This window comes from Zea mays, chromosome 1, assembly GCF_902167145.1.
Source record: "Zea mays cultivar B73 chromosome 1, Zm-B73-REFERENCE-NAM-5.0, whole genome shotgun sequence".
NCBI lineage: Eukaryota > Viridiplantae > Streptophyta > Magnoliopsida > Poales > Poaceae > Zea > Zea mays.
Window position 1 is genome coordinate 298,656,400 of NC_050096.1, and position 22,132 is coordinate 298,678,531.

Sequence of the window (22,132 nt, forward strand, 5' to 3'; positions counted from 1 at the left end):
CACCTTAGCAAAGTGGTGTTGTGGAGAGAAAGAATAGAACTGTAATGGATATGATGAGGACAATGCTTGAAGAATACAAAAAAATGGATCGGTTTTGCTGCGGAGGCGATTAACACAACCTACTACTCCATCAACCGACTCTACCTTCACCGAATCCTCAAGAAAACATCATATGAACTCCTAACCGGTAAAAAGCCCAATGTTTTCTCTTTTCGTGTATTTGGTAGCAAATGCTTTATCTTGTTAAAGAGAGGTAGAAATTGAAAATTTGTTCCTAAATCGGTAGAAGGCTTTTTACTTGGTTATGACTCAAACACAAAGGCCTATAGAGTCTTCAACAAGTCCACTGAATTAGTTGAATTTTCTTGTGACACTGTCTTTGATGAGACTAATATCTCTCAAGTAGAGCAAGTTGATCTTGATGAGTTAGATGACGAAGAGGCTCCATGCATCGTGCTAAGGAACATGTCCATTGGAGATGTGTGTCCACAAGTAACCGAAGAGCCTACACCAACACAAGATCAACCTTCACCCTCCATTCAAGCATCTCCACCAACACAAGATGAGGAACAAGCTCAAGAAGAAGGAGATCAAGTTCAAGACAATGAGCCACCTCAAGATGATGGCAATGATCAAGTGGGAGATGAAGTTGAGCAAGACAATGAGGATGAACAAGAGATTCGGGATCAAAGACCACCTCACCCAATAGTACATCAAGCAATTCAATGAGACCACCCCGTCGACTCCATCCTTGGTGAAGTTCGTGTCAAAGTTTATAATTTTTAGGTTTCGCCTATTCACCCCCTCTATGCGACTTTCAATTGGTATTCAATAGGGGTAACTACTCGCTCTCGCGTTGCTCATTCCTGTGAACATTACTTTTTATGTCTTCTATTGAGCCTTACAATATTGAAGATGCACTTAGAGATCCGAACTGGGTGATGGCAATGCAAGAGGAGCTCAACAACTTCACTAGGAATGAGGTTTGACATTTAGTTCTACCTCCTAAGCAAAATGTTTTAGGTATCAAGTGGGTGTTCCGCAACAAGCAAGATGTGCATGGTGTGGTGACTAGGAACAAAGCCTAACTTGTTGCCAAAGGATATTTATAAATCGAAGGTTTAAATTTTGATGAAACCTATGCACCCGTAGCTAGGCTTGAGTCAATTCGCATATAGCTTGCCTATGCTACCTACCATAGCTTTAAGTTGTATCAACTGGATTGATGTGAAAAGTGTCTTCCTCAGCAGCCCTATCAAGAAAGAAAGTAACTAGATAGTGTCTTTCTTTTCAAATACAATCTTGAAACGATTTTGCCAAATAAATTTTTACAACTTTGGCTCCTTCAAAAAACGGTTTTAATCGAGATATCAGAACCAAAGCTATTTTTTAAGAGGTCAAACTCTTACCGAAGGAGGCCTAGTGGTCGCTTCCTCCTGCAGAGATGTTGTTATATATATATATATATATATATATATATATATATATATATATATATATATATATATATATATATATATATATATATATATATATATATATATATATGGAACTTTTTAGCCCATTTCTCGGTTCTTTTCAACAATGGCGCAAGATCGTAATCTTGTAAAAAAGGAAGTCTTCCTTTATTCCCTTCGTATGTATTAGCTTATATAAATGCTCCTGCCTTTTTTTTCTGTATGCACGGTCTCATGCCGGTCAATCGTGAAAAGGATCAGCAGAGAAGAGTCGCTCGTCCTAACGCGAAATGAAATGCCGTCATGTCAAGCATGAAACTACGCCCACGGCCCACCACGGAACCAGTGTTTTTTTTAAAGAAAAACTAGCCTCTCTCTCTCTCTCTCTCTCTCTCTCTCTCTCTCTCTCTCTCTTAATATTCTTCTCCGCGTGGAGGCTCTTTCTCATCTCAGATATAGAATAAGAGCATCATACGAAATTGAGATTTGTAGCCTTGATACTATATATATTGAGTTATATGCAACCCAACAACTTAAGCTAATAAAGAGATATGGTACTACAACAACATATAAGAATGATGTAGAAAATAAGATTGAGGCCCAAACACTTGGATTCTATAATCTAATTATCTACCACAAATTTGTTATTTGGATCAGATTTTCACTATATACGAAGACAACAATCATTACAAATATGAGATCCAAACCCAACTTAAATTTTTTATTCGAAATACCAAAACAAATTAAAAGATTGATACTATCAGCATGTATTTGTAATACGATCCTAGTGCTTATCCTATTTCCATATACGCATGAAGCTGAGAGCATCGTCTCTACCGAGTATACAGACAAGGCGAAACGCATGCACTCTCTCTCGGCGCATGCATGCCTGCTTCGGGACGGCTCCACTGAGCCGCTCCACACGTACAGGCAGGCAGCAGATGGATCCACATGTAGCTCGGCACTCACTCGACCTAGCTAGCTGCTGATGCCGATCGATCGATGGAAGTGACCGGACTGCATTGGTAACACAGTAGATGGATGGTCTCGATGCGCTCATGCACAGCACTACATATCTATCTATCTATCTATCTATCTAAATCTAACTAGTATCTATGAGTGCATCAATCAAGTTGCTTCCAGTAGTAGGATTCTATTCCGTTCTATTCTACGTACGACGACTGAAACATCTTCGCACAAGTCAAGAACAGTAGGTATCGGGTCGGAGGATATATACAAAGTCAGTTTGAAAAAGAAACAAAAACACACCATCTTTCGGTGCAATTCGACGGCAAAGCCACGGTTGTTGTTTTTATTTTAAAATCCAATAATTCTCTTGTGCAAGCAGCATATCGTACAATGGAAGCGGAATTAAGAGAAGCGCGTGCACGGCTACGGAGCTAGCTAGGGGGGCGCGCGGAAGGAAGGAACAATCATTGTACTTTGCGGCCTAATTCAATGGCTGAATCTCAGGCCAGGAATGTAAGGCCAAATTAAAGAGGGGAGGGCTGGGCCTTATCAAACATATAAAAGGACCGTGATATGATATGTCGCTAGGCCAAACTTTTGAGCGTAGGGAAGAGAATAATGCATGATTCTAGCCTTCTAGGAGCGGCGCTTGCTTACCGCTCCGAGCCAAGTTAATAGATTTTATATAGCGGCAGCCTAAGCTATAAGGCTATAAAGGGATGTGATAAAATCTATTTTGTTTAGCAATTTAAGTAGAAATCATAGGTAACAAATTATGTAGAGACACTACCGGAATCTGGCTCTTTGCTAAGTGCTCGGCGCCGAGTACATTTTATCGGGCACTCGGCAAAACGTACTTTGCCGAGTGTCACTCTCGGCGAAATAAGACTCTCGGCAACAGCCTCGTTTACCGACAGCGAGACACTATACATAGAAAGACATTCGGTAAAGGGGGCTTTGCCGAGTGTCAAACTCTCGGCAAAACACGACGCTCGGCAAAGGGTCATCAATAGTCGTCTATAGTTGACGGTCGTTAACTTTGCCGAGCGACAGGCGTTGACAATCGGCAAAATAGCTGCTTTGTCGAGTGTCACCTTGCAAACACTCGGCACATCTATATTTTGCCGAGTGTCTTTCTTGACACTCGGCAAAATATATTTTCATTTTTTCCTTTTCCCACCAAACTTTTTGTGGTGTGTTATACACTATGTAGGCGTACATGTTCGATTTTGGTACAATTATAAAAGTGTTTGCTATAACTATTAGATTTAGTTCGTTTAATTTAATTTTCTCAGATAATTCAGATTGAACTACAAGTCACTCGAAAAATGAAAAACGGTGATACGCCCAGGAGCTGTTCATATATTACTGGTAGCGAGAGAATTATGGACGAATCAGAAAGCAATTGTGTCCGGTAGTGAGAGAAAAAACAGAACTGCGTATCCTCATCTATAAGGTGTTTTTTTCCTAAAAGGGAAAATAGTCTTATTTTTAGTCCTTCCACTTTATTTTATTTTAGTTTCTAAATTAACAAATAAAAAAACAAAATTAGGGACTAAAATAGAATACAATGGAGGGACTAAAAATTAGTCACTAGAAACTAAACACCCTCTAAGCATCCGTTTGTCTTTAGATTTTCCTGATGCAAAACATTATGTTTCATTATAACCAGTTCGTGCCTGTTTGGATTGAAGCTTTCGAGTTGCTCCTACCGGATAGAACATTTTTCGTATAGAAAAGGACTATTGAAGAACGGAACACAAGCGGGTGGTGGCACAGTTGGCTAGCGCGTACGCTTCAACCCACACGCCCAAAGAGCAATGATTAAACCTGTGCTTTTATGGTTCAATAATATGGGTTGGGTTGGGCCCGTGCCCGTCACAGTGATTGATCTCATGATTAGCTCTCAAGAACATATGAGCTCTTTCCCTTCATAAAGTTTAACAGACAGAAACTTCTGAATACCGAGACTAAAAATGGGGTTTGATAACCCGGCTGCCTCCCCAGCCAGCCTTAGACAAACAGATTGCGAGGTTCTCTGGACGCACGCACCGCATGGCGACTCGAGTCAACAGTGGCAACTTTTGATTTCAAAGTTATACCAGTTCATACATATAGCATATGCATCTCCAGAATCAGGAGCGGAGTTACAAAATGCGTGCGGCGCGTGCCTGCAGGCTGCAGCACCGCGACGACAGCGGATGAAACCGAGAAATAATAGGGCACGAGAATTGACACTTAAAAGTTGTGAGAATTCTCGTCTTGATGAGATGTACCTCGTCCCACTACAACTAAGATAACATGTCAATGACCAACCCAGCATCAAGACAAGTACACTGTATTATTGCATTCTGCAAGGTTGGGGGCCTAGGGAAAGAGAGGAGATGAACAAATTGGACGACTGCAGATGGGCCTGTCAGCAGTTAGGCCGGGTCACAGTTTGTGCCGCCGCCGCCTCTGCTCCACTTGTCGTGCCAGTCAGAGAAGCCTGTCAGCAAGGCCTCTTGCATCCACTGGTATCGGCAACTTGATGCAGCTTCAGGGACCGTGAGCCAGGTCCTCTGTCGGGTGCTCTGCTCAGGCCATGAGGCCAGCTCTTCCTTTACATGCAGCGCAAACACTGCAGCTCTGCACATACCCTCAGGGCAGCACGCATCTTGATGCGTCTTGCTTTTGAAGTCATAGAGCCCCAGAAAATGCTGGTTCAGAAAGCAAATGGCATTATATAAGCAACAATGATGGCAAGATATACTGATTGCTGGATCGAGCAACTTGTGTTGCAATAGACACTTTACGAAATTGAATGACAGACAAAAGCTAGCACCGTATAAGCATTCTATTGCCATCATCAAGGCCAAGCATTGGACACTGTTTCATCATGATGCAGCACTAAGAACAAGGGGAGAGAGAAAAAGTTAAGGCTATCTTTATTGCCACCACATGTGTTCATCGAGATATAAGAGCCTTCTAGAAAAGATAATCATTGATTTCATGGGTCTTCCACTATGTAAGCACAGAAGTGTTACAGGAGCAACGAGCAGGAACAGATGTCAATCTCGATTGTGCTATCCAACATTCAGACTAGAATGTCAATTACAATCTTAAGATTGGACAAAAAAAGTTCCCACTTGTGGCAGTCGAAGGACACACCAGACTAAGCAACAAACAATAAATCCAATCAAAGTAACTAGTTCAACATCAGTGTCATGAACCACTGAGAAAACTACACAATGTGCATCTCATGTTTCTTCCACTAGAATGTATGACTGGCACTTGATAAGCTTGAATGACAGATATGTTGATACAGACGAGGGAGAACAAGTGTCATAGGCACCAGGTAAATGAGAGATGTGACCTGTGTGGATGGCCAGTAGAGAATTTCTTCCATGTCGTGCCCCCATGCCTACGCTCTAAGATCAGCCAGTAGGTTAAACGGGTAGGAGATCGGTGGCCGGAGTGTGTACCCCGACGCACAGAAGCCATGGTCATGCACAGGGAGCATACGAGTGAGAGAAAAGTGGAAGACGGCCCTTGAGGCCAGACAAGATAATTGACTTACTTGATTTCTAAGCAAGGGATCTTTTTTTATGAAAACCTCCTAGCAAGAATTAATCATGGTCCCATTTTTTATGGAAACAATGCAAAACATCTAAGAAAAAAAATCATGGGTATTTCATCCCTAACTACTCGTGTGGCCTAGCCACTATCGTGGCCCTCGCACCTATAGGTGACGCCGGTCATAACATCTCCCCCTGCCACTTTGAACAGCTCGTCCTCAAGCTAAATGTTGGGGTAGAGGTCCTTCAATTGTTGAAGCGGCTCCCAAATGGTGTCGTCACTGGGCAAGCCACGCCACTGGACGAGAACATGTCAAGCGCCCCGGCGTAGTTGGGCGCACATTGCACACTCTAGAACGAGCAGGAGACGGTTGTCCTGTACGGCCGACACGAGCGGTGTTGTCAGAGGGTCTCCAGAACGGCTTGAGCAGCCCCACGTGAAAACACGTCATGTAGACGAGTGCCCTCTGGAAGCTGAAAGCAATAGACCAGACACTAGTATTGGTGGCCCTAAACGTATGATTCCTCGCAGTTGTAACACGACCCTTGGCAATGGCGCTTGGCCATCTCGGCAAGTGTGAGGCAGCGGAACTGGCGCAGGGGAGCAGGGAGGGCCACCATTGGAGGTGGTGTGGGTAGCGCAAGCGCGGCCTCGGTCACAGCAGTTGCTCGCGACGAGGCAGGTAGCGCCAACGACGAACGCAAGGGAGGTTGAGCAGCCTGCTGCACCAGGGCTAGCATGGTGGTCGCGCGCGGCGCTCGTATGCCCGTGCTAGGTGCATGGCCATCTACAGGTCCTCGGGTTGTCAGAGCTCGATGTCGACCCGAATGTGCTCTAGAAGACCTCCACCGAAGATGTCGACCTTCTAGACCAACAGAAGATTCAACATGTGGCACACCAGCACATTCAGGGGCAGAGCCAAGGGGGGCGGGGCAGGGGCCTTGGCCCCCTCTAACCCTCCCATAATGTGTTATATATATCTATATATAAAGACACATAATATGAATCATGAAATTTTCTTTGGTCAAAATAAATTTCTCTATCAAGTAAAAAATTTGTCGTATTTTTCGAAGAATTAAATTTGTCGCTAATAACGAGATCAATGAATTTCAGTCCAAAGTTGTCACTCGATGGTTGTTGTGTGCGCGACGAATTTGATGCTTCTCGTTGAGTATACAACCATCTAGAGCCAAATACATTATGACCACTTGTTGATTTAATAAAAAACCTTGTCAAATTGTGTAAAAGTTCCATGCATCAGATGGTTTATGGATTATTAAGATGGTCACCCTTCTAGCCTCAACTGTAACCACTGAGAGAGCCTTTTAGCTACAAAACTTATCAAAACACATCTACAAAATTAAATGAGAGATAATTTTATGTGAAGTTACTTGATCATCTATATTGATATAGAATTGACACCTATGATCAGCTATTCAGCTCTCATGATATAATCGAAGCTTTTAATTTAGACAATCATCCAGAGACAAATTAACTGTTGGAGTTCATTAATATACAATTCTATGGTACAAGTCTTTTTTTATTAATTTATTATCTATACTATACGTAAATTAGTATACACATGTGTATATATCCTATGGTATTTTTGACCTTATAGTATCGATGAATTGCTCAGCCCCTGCTATACCGTAATTCTGACTTCGCCCCTGAGCACGTAGAAGCACTCCTGGTAGACCTAGACCATGGCGTGGAAGGGAAGCCTCGCTAGTTCGATGAGACAATTACTATGGATGGCCAAGCCGAACCCCATATGGCAAAGATCCTCAAACCGCCCCCATGACGGCATGCCCTCATCTTGCTCCAAGGTCTAGCCCGCGAGGTGATATGAGGCGAGATAAACCCAATCCGAAGCGTGACCACGAAAGAACTCGCAATGGTAGAGCCAATTCATGGGGTCCTTGTCGTTGTAGGTGAAGCTTAGTAACCAGGTTCCCGGATCTATGGAACAGGAACATGGTACGCTACTAAAATGGTGTTTTAACACTGCAGAACGAAATTGTACCCATGTTCCCGGAACGGAACGAACGTTCCCGGGACGAGGAACGTGGCAAGTTTCACGTTTATGGTTTCTAAGAGGTGGAGTAGTGAAGCTTGCGAAAGCGGGGAACACCCAAACAGAAGAGCGTGCCAACAGCGCCTACAATGGAGAGCACCCATGCAGATGGGAAAGGTGGCCCCTGAGGAGAAGTTGATCTGGTGGGTGGGAAGGGGGCCGGATGAGGCAACGATAGTTGTTGCGGTGTGCAAGAGGGTGGCGGGCTAGGTGGTCGAGGGCAGCACAACGGTCTCGATGGAGAAGGGCAGGAACAATGTCACCCTATACTCCAGCATCCCTAGAGAAAACCTTGGTGCATTACACCAACAGAAGAGGACGCATGTTGGTGCTCCAAGGACAACATGCGGTAGAGAGATTGGCCAACTGCATAGCGTTGTCGCCAAGGCTTTCACAATGGCGTCAACAACCGGCTATGGTGAGATTGGCTACTACTTCTCTAAATCATCATCACCATGTATCTCTTATACCAAATTGATAAGATCTAAAGATCCTACTACGGTTGTGTAGGTTGTACGGGTAGGAGATCGATGGACGGGACATGTACCACCGCCGACGCACAAGAGTCGTGGTCGCGCACAAGGAACAGGCAAGTGAGAGACAGATGTGGAAGATGGCCCTTGAGACCAGACAAGATAATTGCATTGCTTGAAGCTTGATTAGACTGATACATCTCATCTCCTTATATAGAGACTTACTTGACCCCTAAGCATGTGATCCTTATTTTTATGCGAACCTTCAAACAAGAATTAATCATGATGCTATTTTATGGAAACAATGCAAAATATCTAAGGAAGAAAAATCTTGGACATTTCACCCCTAACTGTTCGTGTGGCCTGCCACTGGTGCGGGCCCGACGCCTATAGGTGACGCCGGTCATAACAAGACAAAATGGTTGTTGTCAGATGAGGAACACCTCCAGGGTACAGTACTTGACTGGTTCATCCTAGTTCTGGATCGGTACCCAGCTGAATTATGTGCTAATTTTTTAATATTGTTTGGAGGTGCTGATATGTGAGGAACCAAGTGCTTCAAGCTGGTGTCACTATCTCAATCGATGGTTTAGTGTTGTTTCTAACCAAGTACATGCAAGCACTTATGTCGGCCCGGCAAAAGGAAACGACTGGTGATGTCAGGGAAAACACCCTTGTTCCAGGGAATTATAAATAAAGGTAAAGGAGCAAATAAATCTGGACACAACACCAGGTTCTGCCACGGGTGATACTCTGAAGATCAATGTTGATGGAGCTTTCTTTGCTTAGTTGGGAAGGGCTCCTGTCGGGGTTATAATCAGAAATAGTAGGGGTCTCCCCATGCTAACTAGTTGGGGATTTCTAAACCTGTGCAGAGACGCTAAAGAAGTAGAGGTTGAGGCCTGCCTTGAAGGAGTGTGGATAGCGACCAGATGCATGGAGCGTGATTAACCAATTCTGTTGTCATGGAGATGCTCATATCATCATTGGTGACTCATATCATCGAAGATGCCCACCAAGAGAACTGGCTCCTAGGGGGCCAAAGTCGGGAGAGACTAAAATAAATAGCACATGATCTAGCGTAGTTAGCTATTCGTGAACTTCAATGTTGTGTGCCATTTCATCAGGTTCCAAAGTGTATTAAGCACCTGGTTTGTAATGACTTTGCGTGATTTGTTTCAATGAAGCTCTCCCATTCGCAAAAAAATGCAGATCTTACAGAAGTACTGGCCAGCCAAGTATAATGTCTTAACCAGCAGCAAATGTTCTTAGTTGTACAGGTTGCACATCATTAAACTCATTCGACTACAGGATACGAATCAATGTGAGGCATGTCTCATACAACTTGTGGGTATAGGACTTTGTGAGGAAGACAGCAGGACAAAGGCTAGTGATAAGATTATAAATGTAAGGCTTTTGACTTGACTCAATAACAGCATGAGATATGATGGATTCCAAGGATAATGGAAATCAAACTATATATTATTCCACCTTTTTAACATAGTTTCAGGTTTTCAAGGGAGTTGCACTCCGTAAAAGATATAACTGCATGTCATTAACCCCAATTTGGGGCATACAACAACAGGGACGGCAACGTAGGACCAAGTGGGAGAACAAGAGGCATAATTCTGAATAGCGGTAAAATTGCATTAGTAGCTTAGTTCAGTCAGTTTAAAAGAATGTGGCATGTTAACCAAGCATAATACGGGAAAGAATAGTTCTAATACAATGAATAACAAGTTTCCGTATCATCTAAGAATAACATTTTCATGAAAGCACAAAAAACATGTGTCAGTGCATGACATACATTAACTATTGAAAAAGTTTTAAATGAAAATGGGCAAGATGAAAAGTAGTTTAGAAAAAAAAACACCAGCTTTATATAAGCATCTTACCACTATATCACCTCGAACTCCAGCTTCTTCTATAGCTTCTCGAGCTGCTGCCTCTTCAACAGTTTCATCATTCTCCCATCCTCCCTGCAACAAGAAAACAAACATAACAAAATCTCTACATGCAAGCCCAGTGACATTTACGACAGGTTTATGAAAATAACATGGATACAACATGAAAAGTTAACACTATAACAACAACAACAAAGCCTTTTATCTCAAGCAAGTTAGGGTAGGCTAGAGTTAAAACCAATAGAAACCACGATTAAGATTCAGACACATGAATAGTTGTTTTCCATGCACTTATATTCAAGGCTAAATCTTTAGGTATATCCTATTCTTTCAAGTCTTCTTTTACTGCTTCTTCCCATGTCAACTTCGGTCTTCCTCTTCTTCTCTTCTCATTGCTATCGCGTCTTAGGATCCCACGACGCACTGTAGGTCTCCGTTGGACATGTCCAACCATCTCAACCGATGTTGGACAAGCTTTTCCCCAATTGGTGTTTACCCCTAGCCTCACGTACATCATCATTCCGGACTCGATCTCTTCTTCTATGGCCACAAATCCAACACAACATACACATTTCTGCAACATTAATCTGTTAAACATGTCATCTTTTTGTATGCCGAATGGCCAACATTCTGCACCATACAACATATCAGATCTAATCGTCGTCCTATAAAATTTGCATTTTATCTTTTGTGGTACCCTCTTGTCATATAGAACGTCAAATGCTTGAGGCCATTTCATCCATCCTGCTTTGATTCTATGACTAACATTTTCATCAATATCCCCATCACTATGTAGCATTGAACCTAAATACCTAAAGGTGTCCTTCCTAGGCACTAGTTGACCCTCCAAACTAGCATCTTCTTCCTTATGTGTAGTGTCGAAATCACATCTCATATATTTTGTTTTAGTTCTACTTAGTCTAAAACCTTTGGATTCTACATCATCACACTACAACTCTAGTTTTCTATTTACTCCTACCCGACTTTCATCAACTAGAACTACATCATCCGCAAAAAAAACATACACCAAAGGATATCCCCTTGTATGTCCCTATACTGCTCAATCACTTGTCCTATTAATAAAATGGCTTACATGGTTGACCTTCCACGCATAAAACCAAATTGGTACAAAGAGATCTTCATTATTTCTCTCAGACAATGCTCGATAACTCTCACACAGCTTCATAGTATGACTCATAAATTTAATCCCCAATAATTAGTACATCTTTGAATATCTCCCTTATTCTTGTAGATTGTTACCAATATACTTCTCCACTTGTCCGACATCTTGTTCGACCGGAAGATATGGTTGAACAATTTGGTTAGCCATATTATAGCTATGTCCCTTAGGTATCTCCATGCCTCAGTTGGGATACCATCACGACCCATCGCCTTACCCCCTTTCATTCTTTTCAATGCCTCCCTAACCTCGGATTCTTGGATCCTACACACAAAGCATCTATTGGTGTCATCAAAAGAGTCATCCAACTGAGAGGTTGTGTCTCCATTCTTCACATTGAACAATTTGTCAAAATAACCCTTGCCATCTATGTCTGATCTTCCTCCTTCACCAAGAGGTGCTCTGTTTCATCCGTAAAGGCTAGTTTGGAAACTCAAATCCCCTTCAGAATTGGACGGGGTTGAGGGGGAAATTAGTTCATTTTCTCCTCAATCCCCTCCAGCTCCGAAGGAGATTTGAGTTTCAAAACTAGCCTTAATGCACTTAACTCAGTTGAAGTCCCTTATCTTTATCTCGCGAAACCTAGCCATCCTATATATGTCCTTATCTCCTTCCTTTGTACTCAAACGTTGGTAAATATCCTCATATGACCTACCATTTGCCACACTTACATCTCGCTTTGTAGTCTTCTTTACTATCTTATACTTCTCTATGTTGTCCACACTCATGTCTAATACAGTCGTTTGTAGCATTCTTTCTTCTCCTTAATAGCCTTTTGGACTTCCTCATTCCACCATCAAGTATCTTTAGCTTTACCTCCACTCCCTTTAGTTACTCCACACACCTCTGGGGCCACCTTTCGAATGCAGGTTACCATCTTCTCCCACATGTTTGTGTAATCTTCTTCATTCCAAGCACCCTCTTTGATGGTCCTTTCCTTGAAGACTTTTGCGTCCTTCCCTTTCAATTTCCACCATTTGTTTTCGCAATCTTGGTTTGTTTATCCCTACGGGCACGCACCCGAAAAACAGAAGACCGCCACCACAAGCTTATGTTGAGAGACAACACACTCCTAGGTATCACTTTACAGTCCAAGCATGCCTGTTTATCCTCTCTTCTAGTGAGGACAAAGTCAATCCGACTAGAGTGTTGGCCACTACTATAGGTCACTAAATAGGACTCTCTCTTCTTAAAGGTGTTAGTTATCAATAGGTCAAAAGTACAACAAAGTCCAAGACTTCCTCTCCCTCCTGATTCCTACTATCATCCAAAACCTCCACGAACACCCTCAAAACCTGCACTTGTACCTACAAGCCCATTGAAGTCACCTCCTATGAACAACTTCTCACTAACAGATACACCTCTAATCATGCCATCAAAGTCATCCTAGAGAAGACGCTTAGCACTCTCGTCGTGGCCTACATGAGGAGGGGGCATACACGCTAATTGCACTCAAGACCAAATCACCCACAACAAGCTTGACTAAGGCAATCCTATCTACTTGCCTCCTCACATCCACCACACCGTTCTTGAGACTCTTATCAATCAAAAGTCCTCTATTTCTATTTGCAGTTGTCCCTGTGTACCAAAGCTTGAAGTCGGTATTGTCCACCTCCTTCGTCTTCTAACCCTTCCGGTTAGTCTCTTGGACGCATAAGGCCCCCGTTTGGTTCAGCTTCTGCTCGGCTTCTGGCCGCCAGAAGCAGAAGCTGGAACCAAACGCTCAGCTTTTGGCGCGGATTCTGGCCGAAGCGCTTCGGTAAGAAGCCCCCCGTGCGTGCTCGGTAAGAAGTGGCCTGACTTGGCTTCGGATAGAAGTTTCGCGTTGGGTTAGGGTACTCGCCGAGCACGCGCCGCCGCAGCGCACCCAACGCGCCGCCGCCGCGCACCCAACGCGCCACCGCCGTCGTCTCGCAGGTACGGCCTACCTCCATCCGCGAATCCTCTCCATCCCCCGTCTGTTTCCCTCAGCGGCGTCTCATTCCCGTCATTTCTAGGGTTCGCGCAACCTCTTCGCCGCAGCCCCGTCGCGAAGGAACCTCTCCCCCTGTCTTCTTCGTCTTCGAAGGTACGGGCTCTCTCCTCCATCCGGACCCTCTCATTCACCGCCGCCGCCACGGACTGACCCATTTACTATCGCTAGGGTTACCGCACCCACACCGGCGCCGCTGCTTGTCGTCGTGAAGGTTCATCTGCTCCCTCGCGTCGTCATCTTCCCAGGTACGGTTTACCTCGCCTCGATCCCGACCGTCATCTCGTGTTGCTAGGGTTCGTCCTGCCCCGTTTGGTATTTGTTTAGCCTTGAACCACTGCCGACTGATCTCCTGTTAATTCAGTTAATCATTACTGTTATGGATCCACGTACTAATCTAATTTTTGGTGCATTGTCGCCTTCAGATACCCGTATCACGTCGGAGGTCTGTCTTCGGTTCCAAGATCCACTGCAAGCAAGGTAATGTGATACTCAATTTGTTGCGCACTATACTGTCAACAGGTGTTGCCCCAATTTTTTATTATGGTTTTCTTGGGATACCATTCATCTGTTGTGTCACTATTATTTGTTGACGGATTAGGTCATACTTTGGTAGTTAGTACCTGTTGTTTGTATGGTGTACTCGGGGTCTTTATTACTTTGTTTGTCACAACCTTTCTATGTTCAGGGTTCAGTTCATAATTTGTTAGTTACTACCTGTGTATGTATTAGAACATCGAGTTCCAAATATGTTCACGTGTTTGGGTAATCCATTGACAGTCTGTTAGTACTATCATTAGTACTACACACGTGCCTAGTAAATTGTGGTAACTGTCCCCTACTTTGTTAGCAGCCTAGGCACAGGACATGTGACTACGCCAAATTTTTGTAGATAGTCCCCATGTCTGGTATACTAACGACCTAATAAATCCACATCAGATGGATTCAGCAGACTCCATAGCCGACAAGGCAATTGGAAGGATGCAAGAGATTGCGGACAAGATTTTTTCGGTAGCGAGGGAAACAATCCGTCCTGGTCGCGGGTTGACCTCATTTGACGCTACAAAACTTCGTGTAGCATTGGAGGACATAGCTTGCATGCTGGAGCAAGACTCTCTGGTGTTGCAAGAGAATTTGGACATCGTGAACAACGTAAACAACCCGGGTGACAGCAGCTACGAACCTTCTACCTTGTCCTCACCACCCCCTGCTGACGACGACCTTACTCCAGACTGGGACTTTGCGGAGCACTTCGAAAACTTCTGGGGTGTTGAATATGACTCCGATCAGATGCCTTCGTTTAGTGACAATGAGGTTTAAGTTAGAACATGCTGAACCTAGCTGACAGGTGTTAGGGTAACAGGGATAGACCAGCCTTTTGCTTACTGCGCACTTGTAAAGTGTTCCCTGTGCTTTTGTGTCTACCAGCACATGACTTCATTAAACCGAATGTGACTCCTTATGGTAGTACCTGTTATTATATGGTCAGTTAAGTGTTCACTTTGTTTCCTTAGTAAAAGCACTTGAATACGTATTTTCATATCGTGTACACTTGTTTTGCACTAGATGGACAAGTCTGGCAAAGTCATTGCAAAGTGGGATAGTAGAGCAACAAAAATTTACACAGAAATTTGTGTAGAAGAGGTCAATGCACGGAACAGGCCACAACAATTTCTTAATGCCGAAGGGTATGCTAACCTCATAAGGAAGTTTAAGGAACGCACAGGTCGCACTTACACGAGGGATCAAATGAAGAATAGGTGGGACTCCTTAAAGAGAATGTTCACCCAGTGGAAAACTCTTAATGAAAGGGCTACAGGTCTTGGTCGAGACCCTCATACTGGTTCAATCAGTGCGCCAGATGAGTGGTGGGCCAAGCAAAATGAAGTAAGTACGTTTTTTTTGTAGACTAACAATAGTATTGGCCATCTGAAACTAGGAACTACCATGTTGGTGCAGGCAATGCCAGGTTGTATTATGTTCAAAACAGCCCCCCTAGAGAATGAGGACGAGCTAAAGATTATGTTTGGACCCATTGTCTGCACAAATGAAAGAACCCTTGTTCCAGGCGTCGAGGATGCTAATTCATCATCTGATGATCATTTGGACGCCACTTTTGTTGGGGGTGAAAACAGCACACCTGACCCTTGCTCACATGCGACTGGGAAGCGTAAGGTGCGTCATGATTCTCCTAAACCAAAGAGGAAAAAAGATTCGAGGGAAGAGTACATGAAACGCCTTGTGGAGGCTTTTGAGTCGCGTTCAAGGACCACTAACAAGTCAGTCACCTCTACTGAGACCGACCCTGTGCGTGTTGAGGTTAGTGCGCAGTTGCAACAAGTGATCGATGATGGTTCACCAGAAAGCAGCGACCTCCATTTGTTTGCCACTCATCTGTTCTGTGAAAAAAAATATAGAGATATATTTGCTTCACTGAAGACCGCAGAAGGAAGGAACGCTTGGCTGCGCCATGCATTCGAGATCGATCTTAAAAAGTCCAATTAGATGCTGCTGGTCCGACAACAGAGGCTAATGTTGAGTAATATGTTAGTTCTGTCAGGTTTATGAGTCATGTCGTTTCTGTTTTCTGAGGATTGTCGTCTTAGAACATAAACTTTTTTCGTACGCATCAGTTTCCCTTCCAAACAATTTTCCAGATATTCGAGTTGAACATGTATTTGAATAATCAGAGTTGTAAGCTTGTGAACAATGTGAATCTGTGAACTTTATGTCACCTATGCTACATGTGGCTTGTAAAATGTGCTTCTACATGAATATGGTGCTTATACAACTGTGGTTGCATATGAATTTCTGCCTGTTGTTTGTGTCATTGCAGATGTGTGACCCGTATGCACACACATCTGATGATGATGACATGGATGACACAGATGGTGAATTGCTTGTTGCTATATATGCTGTCGACATTTGGGGCAGGCATTTCAGTCGGGGTCCTAGAAGAACATTGGTTGAAACTGGTATTCAATGGGTGGAGAGAACGTTAGAGAATAGTAACGACTGTTTCGATATGTTTCGCATGCGACGAACTGTTTTTAGACGATTGCATGACACATTAGTGGACAATTATGGTCTCCTTCCAAGCCGGGGTGTTAGTACTATGGAAGCTGTTGCCATTTTCTTGTGGGCATGTGGGGGTCCACAGTCATTTAGGCAGATAAGGAATAAGTTTGGTCACTCCTTAGAAACAATTAGCCGCAAGTTTAGTGAAGTCCTTGATGCTCTGTTTAGGATGTCATCTGACATAATTAAGCCCAAAGACCCAAATTTCATCGAGATCCATCCTCGTTTGCGAGAGGCGAGATTTTGGCCACACTTCAAGGATTGCATAGGAGCAATTGATGGTTGTCACTTTGCAGCGGCAGTCCCGGCCTCGGAGCAAGCCAAATATATTGGACGGCACGGTTACGCATCGCAGAATGTAATGGCCGTTTGTGACTTCGATATGAGGTTCACATTTGTTGTCACAGGATGGCCAGGGTCCGTACATGACACTAGAGTATTACAAGATACTTTGATAACTTATGCGGACAGGTTCCCCCAGCCACCAGAAGGTATGTAAATATGTTGTCTTTTTGTTGTCATAGGCTATTAATTAATGGCTTACGTATTTAAATTTTTTATTTCATGTTTGTGCAGGTAAATACTATCTTGTCGATTCAGGATATCCAAATAGAAAGGGCTACCTTGCACCGTATAAGGGTCAGAAGTACCACATTTCTGAATGGCAAAATGCGAGGCAACCTATTGGGAGCAAAGAAGTATTCAACTATGCACACTCTTCGCTACGCAATGTTATAGAGCGATCGTTTGTGGTGCTTAAAATGAAGTGGAGAGTTCTATTAAGTCTCCCTTCTTTTTCGCTTACCAAACAATCCAAGATAATTATTGCTTGTATGACATTGCATAACTTCATTAGAGAGAGTGCTCTACACGATAGAGACTTTGATGAACTAGGAACTAATAGCATCAGTCATCATGTAACTTTAGGTGAGAGTAGTAGTACATCTGATGAGTTAGACATGAGTGCTTTTCGAGATGCAATTGCTAATGCATTAGTGTCGTAGTTAAGTATGTCAATGTAACGGTACTTATGATGTAATCAACTCCACTAATTATTGTGTAATGATCTTTAGTTCGTTATGAGTTTCATTTTACCGGTTGTTCGAACAGAATCTGCAATATGAGAATCTCATTATCCAAACACGTAGATTCTCAGGAACAGCTTTTCTGCACAGCTGGCGAACCAAACACCTAAATTCTACCCACCAGCTTTTCCCAACAGCCAGCTTTTCCCCACAGCCAGCTTTTCAGAAAAGCTGGTCTGAAAAAAGCCGAACCAAACACGCCCAAGATATTTACACGCCTTATAGTCATTGTCTCAACTAACTCCCTTAACTTACCTGTAAGCGACCCTACATTCCAACTACCTAAATGGATTCTAGTTGGTTCGACTAGCTTCCTTACCCTTCGCACCCATCGGTGATGTGAAGACCCTTGCATATTCTTCACTACACCCAAGCGTCGATGTAGCGTGCCACAAAGGAAGTAGCGATCCGATCCTTGCTCACTTGACACCGTGCCCAAATCATGACACGGCGCGTCACCGAGGGTGCCAACTCAGCCCTTGCCCATTTAACACCATACCTAGGTTCCGATATGGCGTGTCGCTAAGAGGGTTACGCCCAACGGATTTCTTTCGGGTTTCATATCCATTAGAATGTCTAGGTTTAAGGTTGACTCGCCAAGCCTAACACAACCCTCCTCCTTTACCAGGGCTTTAACATTGTACATCTGAAAACTAGTCAGAGTGACCAACATGTGAGCAGACCAAATAGAAATAATACATGAGACATAAGCTTGCAAACAAGCTCATAAGCAGCCCAAGGAATCCATATCGGCAACTCAGACATTCCAATTACTTCAACTGGATTTCCCGGATTTCTGACTCAAGCACACTAGCACTTGGGAACTAACTTAAATGATAATATGCACTGCTATAGGATATAAGTGTTCCAGTGTAGTTATGTGAAAACACGGAAACAGAACAAGTTTGCAGTAAAAGTTGTCGTCCGTATAAACAACTAGCAATGGATTTCAGATGAAGATGTTAATTGTAATACCTTTGGAAACAAAAGACTAGTTCCACTTACTAATTGTTGCATGTGTATTTCAGATGGAGATGTTTACAGTACATTACCTTTGGAAACAAAAGACCAGGTCCGCTTTGGGAATTTATCATGAGAACTTCCACGAGTTTCTTAGTTTTGTCACCAGAGGTTTCATCATTGTTAGCTCTATACCTAAATGGTATGCATCTGCAGAGAAAATGAAATGGTTCAGAAATACATATTCTGGTATTGCTATTATTCCTACACGTCTCATGGTAGGCACTATATTCCTACAAGCTGAAGAGAAGACACAAACTGGACACAAGGCATAGCAAAATCTGTCCTAGATAAGGAAAAACAGAAGCTATATAAGCCCCTAGAAGTAAACATGTGGACAAAATAAGGCGCCAATCATGAACAAACACCTGGGTTATGAGCACTGATTCATGGCCTTTTGTTATCAGCGACAATTACAACAATACCCAATGGCACCAACAAATCCAAACTGTATCCAAGACTGATTTGAAATGAACTAAAGAGATTCTTGCGTTGGGAGATAAACTATTCAATTATCCATCATTCACCACTATTCATTTCCATCACGCCCTAAGAGCAACTCCAACAGAACTCATAAAATAACCCGTAAAATGTTTATTAGAGAAAAATCCCATTTTGAGCCCTCCAACAATTCCCTTTTCTTTCCCCAAATATCTTCGTGTCGCCAATATCCAGCTCTCTCCTCCAAATATCCGCGTCCCGGATTCCTCCCCAATCCTCTCAGCACGCGGGCATCTAGCTGCTTCCCGGTTTTTTTTTTTTGCCTCGCGCGTATTTTTGTTGGTGGCTGAACGGCGAGAAGCGTAAGTGGCGGCGAGAAACTTGAGCGGCGGAGAGGGAGCATCAGTCCCGAGAGAGCGCAGCCCTGCTGGTGGACGACCAAGGCGAGGCGGCAGCGACGACGGGCGGGCGCGGTGCCCAAGGGGTACTTCGCCGTGTACGTGGGCACGGAGTCCTGCCGGTTCGTGGTGCGCACGAGCTACCTCAGCCAGTCGGCGTTCTAGGAGATCATGGAGCGCGCCGCAGAGGAGTTCGCCTTCGTGCAGGCCGGCAGGCTTCGCATCCCCTGCGCGAGGAGGACTTCCAGGCCACCGTCACCGTCGTCGCAGCAGTGGCTGAGCATGGGGGTCGGCGGCGGGCAGACCAACTTGATGGGTGCGTGGCTCATCCCTCATCATCTGGGAGGCTGTGTTAAGTGTTACTGCCTTCATCAGCTGGGAAGCTGGCTTGCTGATGATGTTTCACACCACTGGAGTTAAAGACTGATGCCGCTGCTACATGTGGAGCCAGTGGTTGTGTTTCTATTTCCTTTCTTCTAGTCTTTAGAATTTCTGCACGTCATATCAGTGTCGCTGGTAATCGGTCATTGGATACTCTGCAATGACAAACATTTGGATTTCTTTTCCTTGTGTATGCAGGACGAACATGGATAAAAAATGGCAAATATAAAATCAGAACTCTGAATGTTGATGCAAAATGGATGTGCCGAACATGTATCTGTGGCCTAAGTTGGTGTTTCAAAAATATTAGGATAAGTTATTAGCATACTGATGTGGGTTTATATTTTTTTAGCAACATTTTTTTTCAACTACCCCTAATAACAGGTTTTGGGGAACAATTTTTTAGTGGTCTCTTGGAGTTGCTCTAATATCAATGCAAACAAGCAACCAGAACTGCTTTTAAGTCTTACTTCAGGGTAGACACATCCCACCACGATTCCTAGCATATTTAACACGCAGCCATCTAAGTGAAATAAACAAACAGTGATCTCAATACTGTCGCTATCACCAGCCTTGCAAGCTATATACTGGACATTGATTAAGAGTTAAGACCTCCCTCTGCTCAGTGTGTACATCAATTCCCAGATGATCGCCTAACTGTTAACAGAGAGTTTTATTTATTTAACAAAAATAACATATCCAGACGCCAGCAAATCAACCTCAACAAACAAAACAATCCAGCCCCGGTGGCACACCACCACACCGCAACGATCCCCAACGCCAAAACCAATGCTAGCGCGCCGTACGCTGGCGAGGAATAAGACGCGCACAGCGCCGGCGCCGCATTTAGGTCAAGGAGGGCAATAAGCACGTAGCCATCGGCCCCAACCCAATCGAATCCAATCGGTGAGGGAACCTCGAAGCACTAGGAGCAATAATTGGAAAGGGAATCAGTCAGTCAGTCAGAGTCAGCCCAGCGCGTACCCGGCCACTAGCCGACGGCCATCCTCGTACCGCTGCTGATGCCGGCCCGTGCGGGCCACTAGGTCGCACATGAAGCCCGCTCCGCCGCCGCCGCCCGGCTCTCCCGCAGCCGCGCCGCTCCTCCTCCTCTCTATCCGGCGGGGGCCGGGGGGTCGTCGGCGGGCAATGCGGCGAGGGCGAGAGGGGAGGAGAGATTTGTGCGGGGCTAGAGAGAGAAAGGAGAGGTGAGGGGCGATAGGAGGTGGGAGTTCGCCGTGAGGGCGCCCTGTTTTTTTTTCGTTTTTTTTCCTCACTTTTGTACTGCCTATATGTCTGTTTGTTCGCCGTGGCCCGTGGGGCTTGATGACTTGTCCTCTTCTTTTCGCTAATCGCTAGTTAGGCTATCCGCAACCGTTACCCCTAAATTTTTCCCCCTATATCACTTTTCCCCCTATTTTTCCCCATATTTTTCCATCTCCCGCAGCGGTTCCCCCTAAATACTCCCCCTATACCCCACTACCACTATAAAATATCATTTTCTATACCAACTATCAATTTTTTATCTACTAACAATTACTCGTGGACCCACAACACAGTGTTTAGGGTGATGAACAGTGACACGCTAGATTGAGGGGGAGAGAGAGGAGGACGGCGAGCTAGGGGGCGGTGCAGGGGGCACCGCTGCGCGCGTGGAGCGCCCCCTGCACGCGCCATGCAAGGGGAGGGGGCTGCGTAGGGGCAGCCTTTGCGGTCAGTCTTAGTTATCTCGACCTCTCGGGTGCCTTGGGTCCTCTTTGTCATAGACTTAGCGGCATGCTGCGAGACGTGGCACAATAATATTTTGCGGAAACTTTTAGTTTTATTGTTTGTCTTCTTGTTATGATTCTCTCCTTGATTCCTTCGTATTTTTTTCAACCAGAAAATTGCTCGTCTTCGCTTAAAGTTTTTGGTGCGGTAGATGTGGCACGTGACGCAGCTGTTCGTTTCTTCTTTCGAAAGGTAATATGTGGTCTATGTGGCACGTCGGAGCGAGGTGTCGTGAGTTTCTTTTATATTCGTTTTTTTTTTCCTCTCGGCCTCACCTAGGATAATGTTTCAGTGTTCGGGTGGCAAGTCGGAGCAAGGACGTTTTGTTTTCTTCTTTCTCGTTTGTTTTTGTTGGCGTGGGCTTGCGGCGAG

The 22,132-nt window shown here is 44.2% G+C and overlaps 1 protein-coding gene across 2 annotated transcripts; it reads right to left on the bottom strand.

The window, feature by feature from the left end:
* Positions 1–4,489: 4,489 nt before the first annotated feature.
* On the bottom strand, positions 4,490–21,366 carry LOC100191364 (Nudix hydrolase 16 mitochondrial). Of its 2 annotated transcripts, none has more exons than XM_035964419.1 (4): positions 21,005–21,366; positions 18,803–18,920; positions 10,427–10,510; positions 4,490–5,125 (listed from the first exon to the last, which is right to left on the bottom strand). In XM_035964419.1, the coding sequence occupies exons 1-4, from the start codon at positions 21,043–21,045 to the stop codon at positions 4,850–4,852; spliced, it is 519 nt and encodes a 172-aa protein (XP_035820312.1). In that variant the 5' UTR covers positions 21,046–21,366; the 3' UTR covers positions 4,490–4,849. The 2 variants fall into 2 exon arrangements, with proteins under 2 accessions (XP_035820312.1, NP_001130270.1); NM_001136798.2 differs by having other exon boundaries at positions 4,491–5,125; positions 20,975–21,229.
* Between the last annotated feature and the right edge of the window lie 766 nt (positions 21,367–22,132).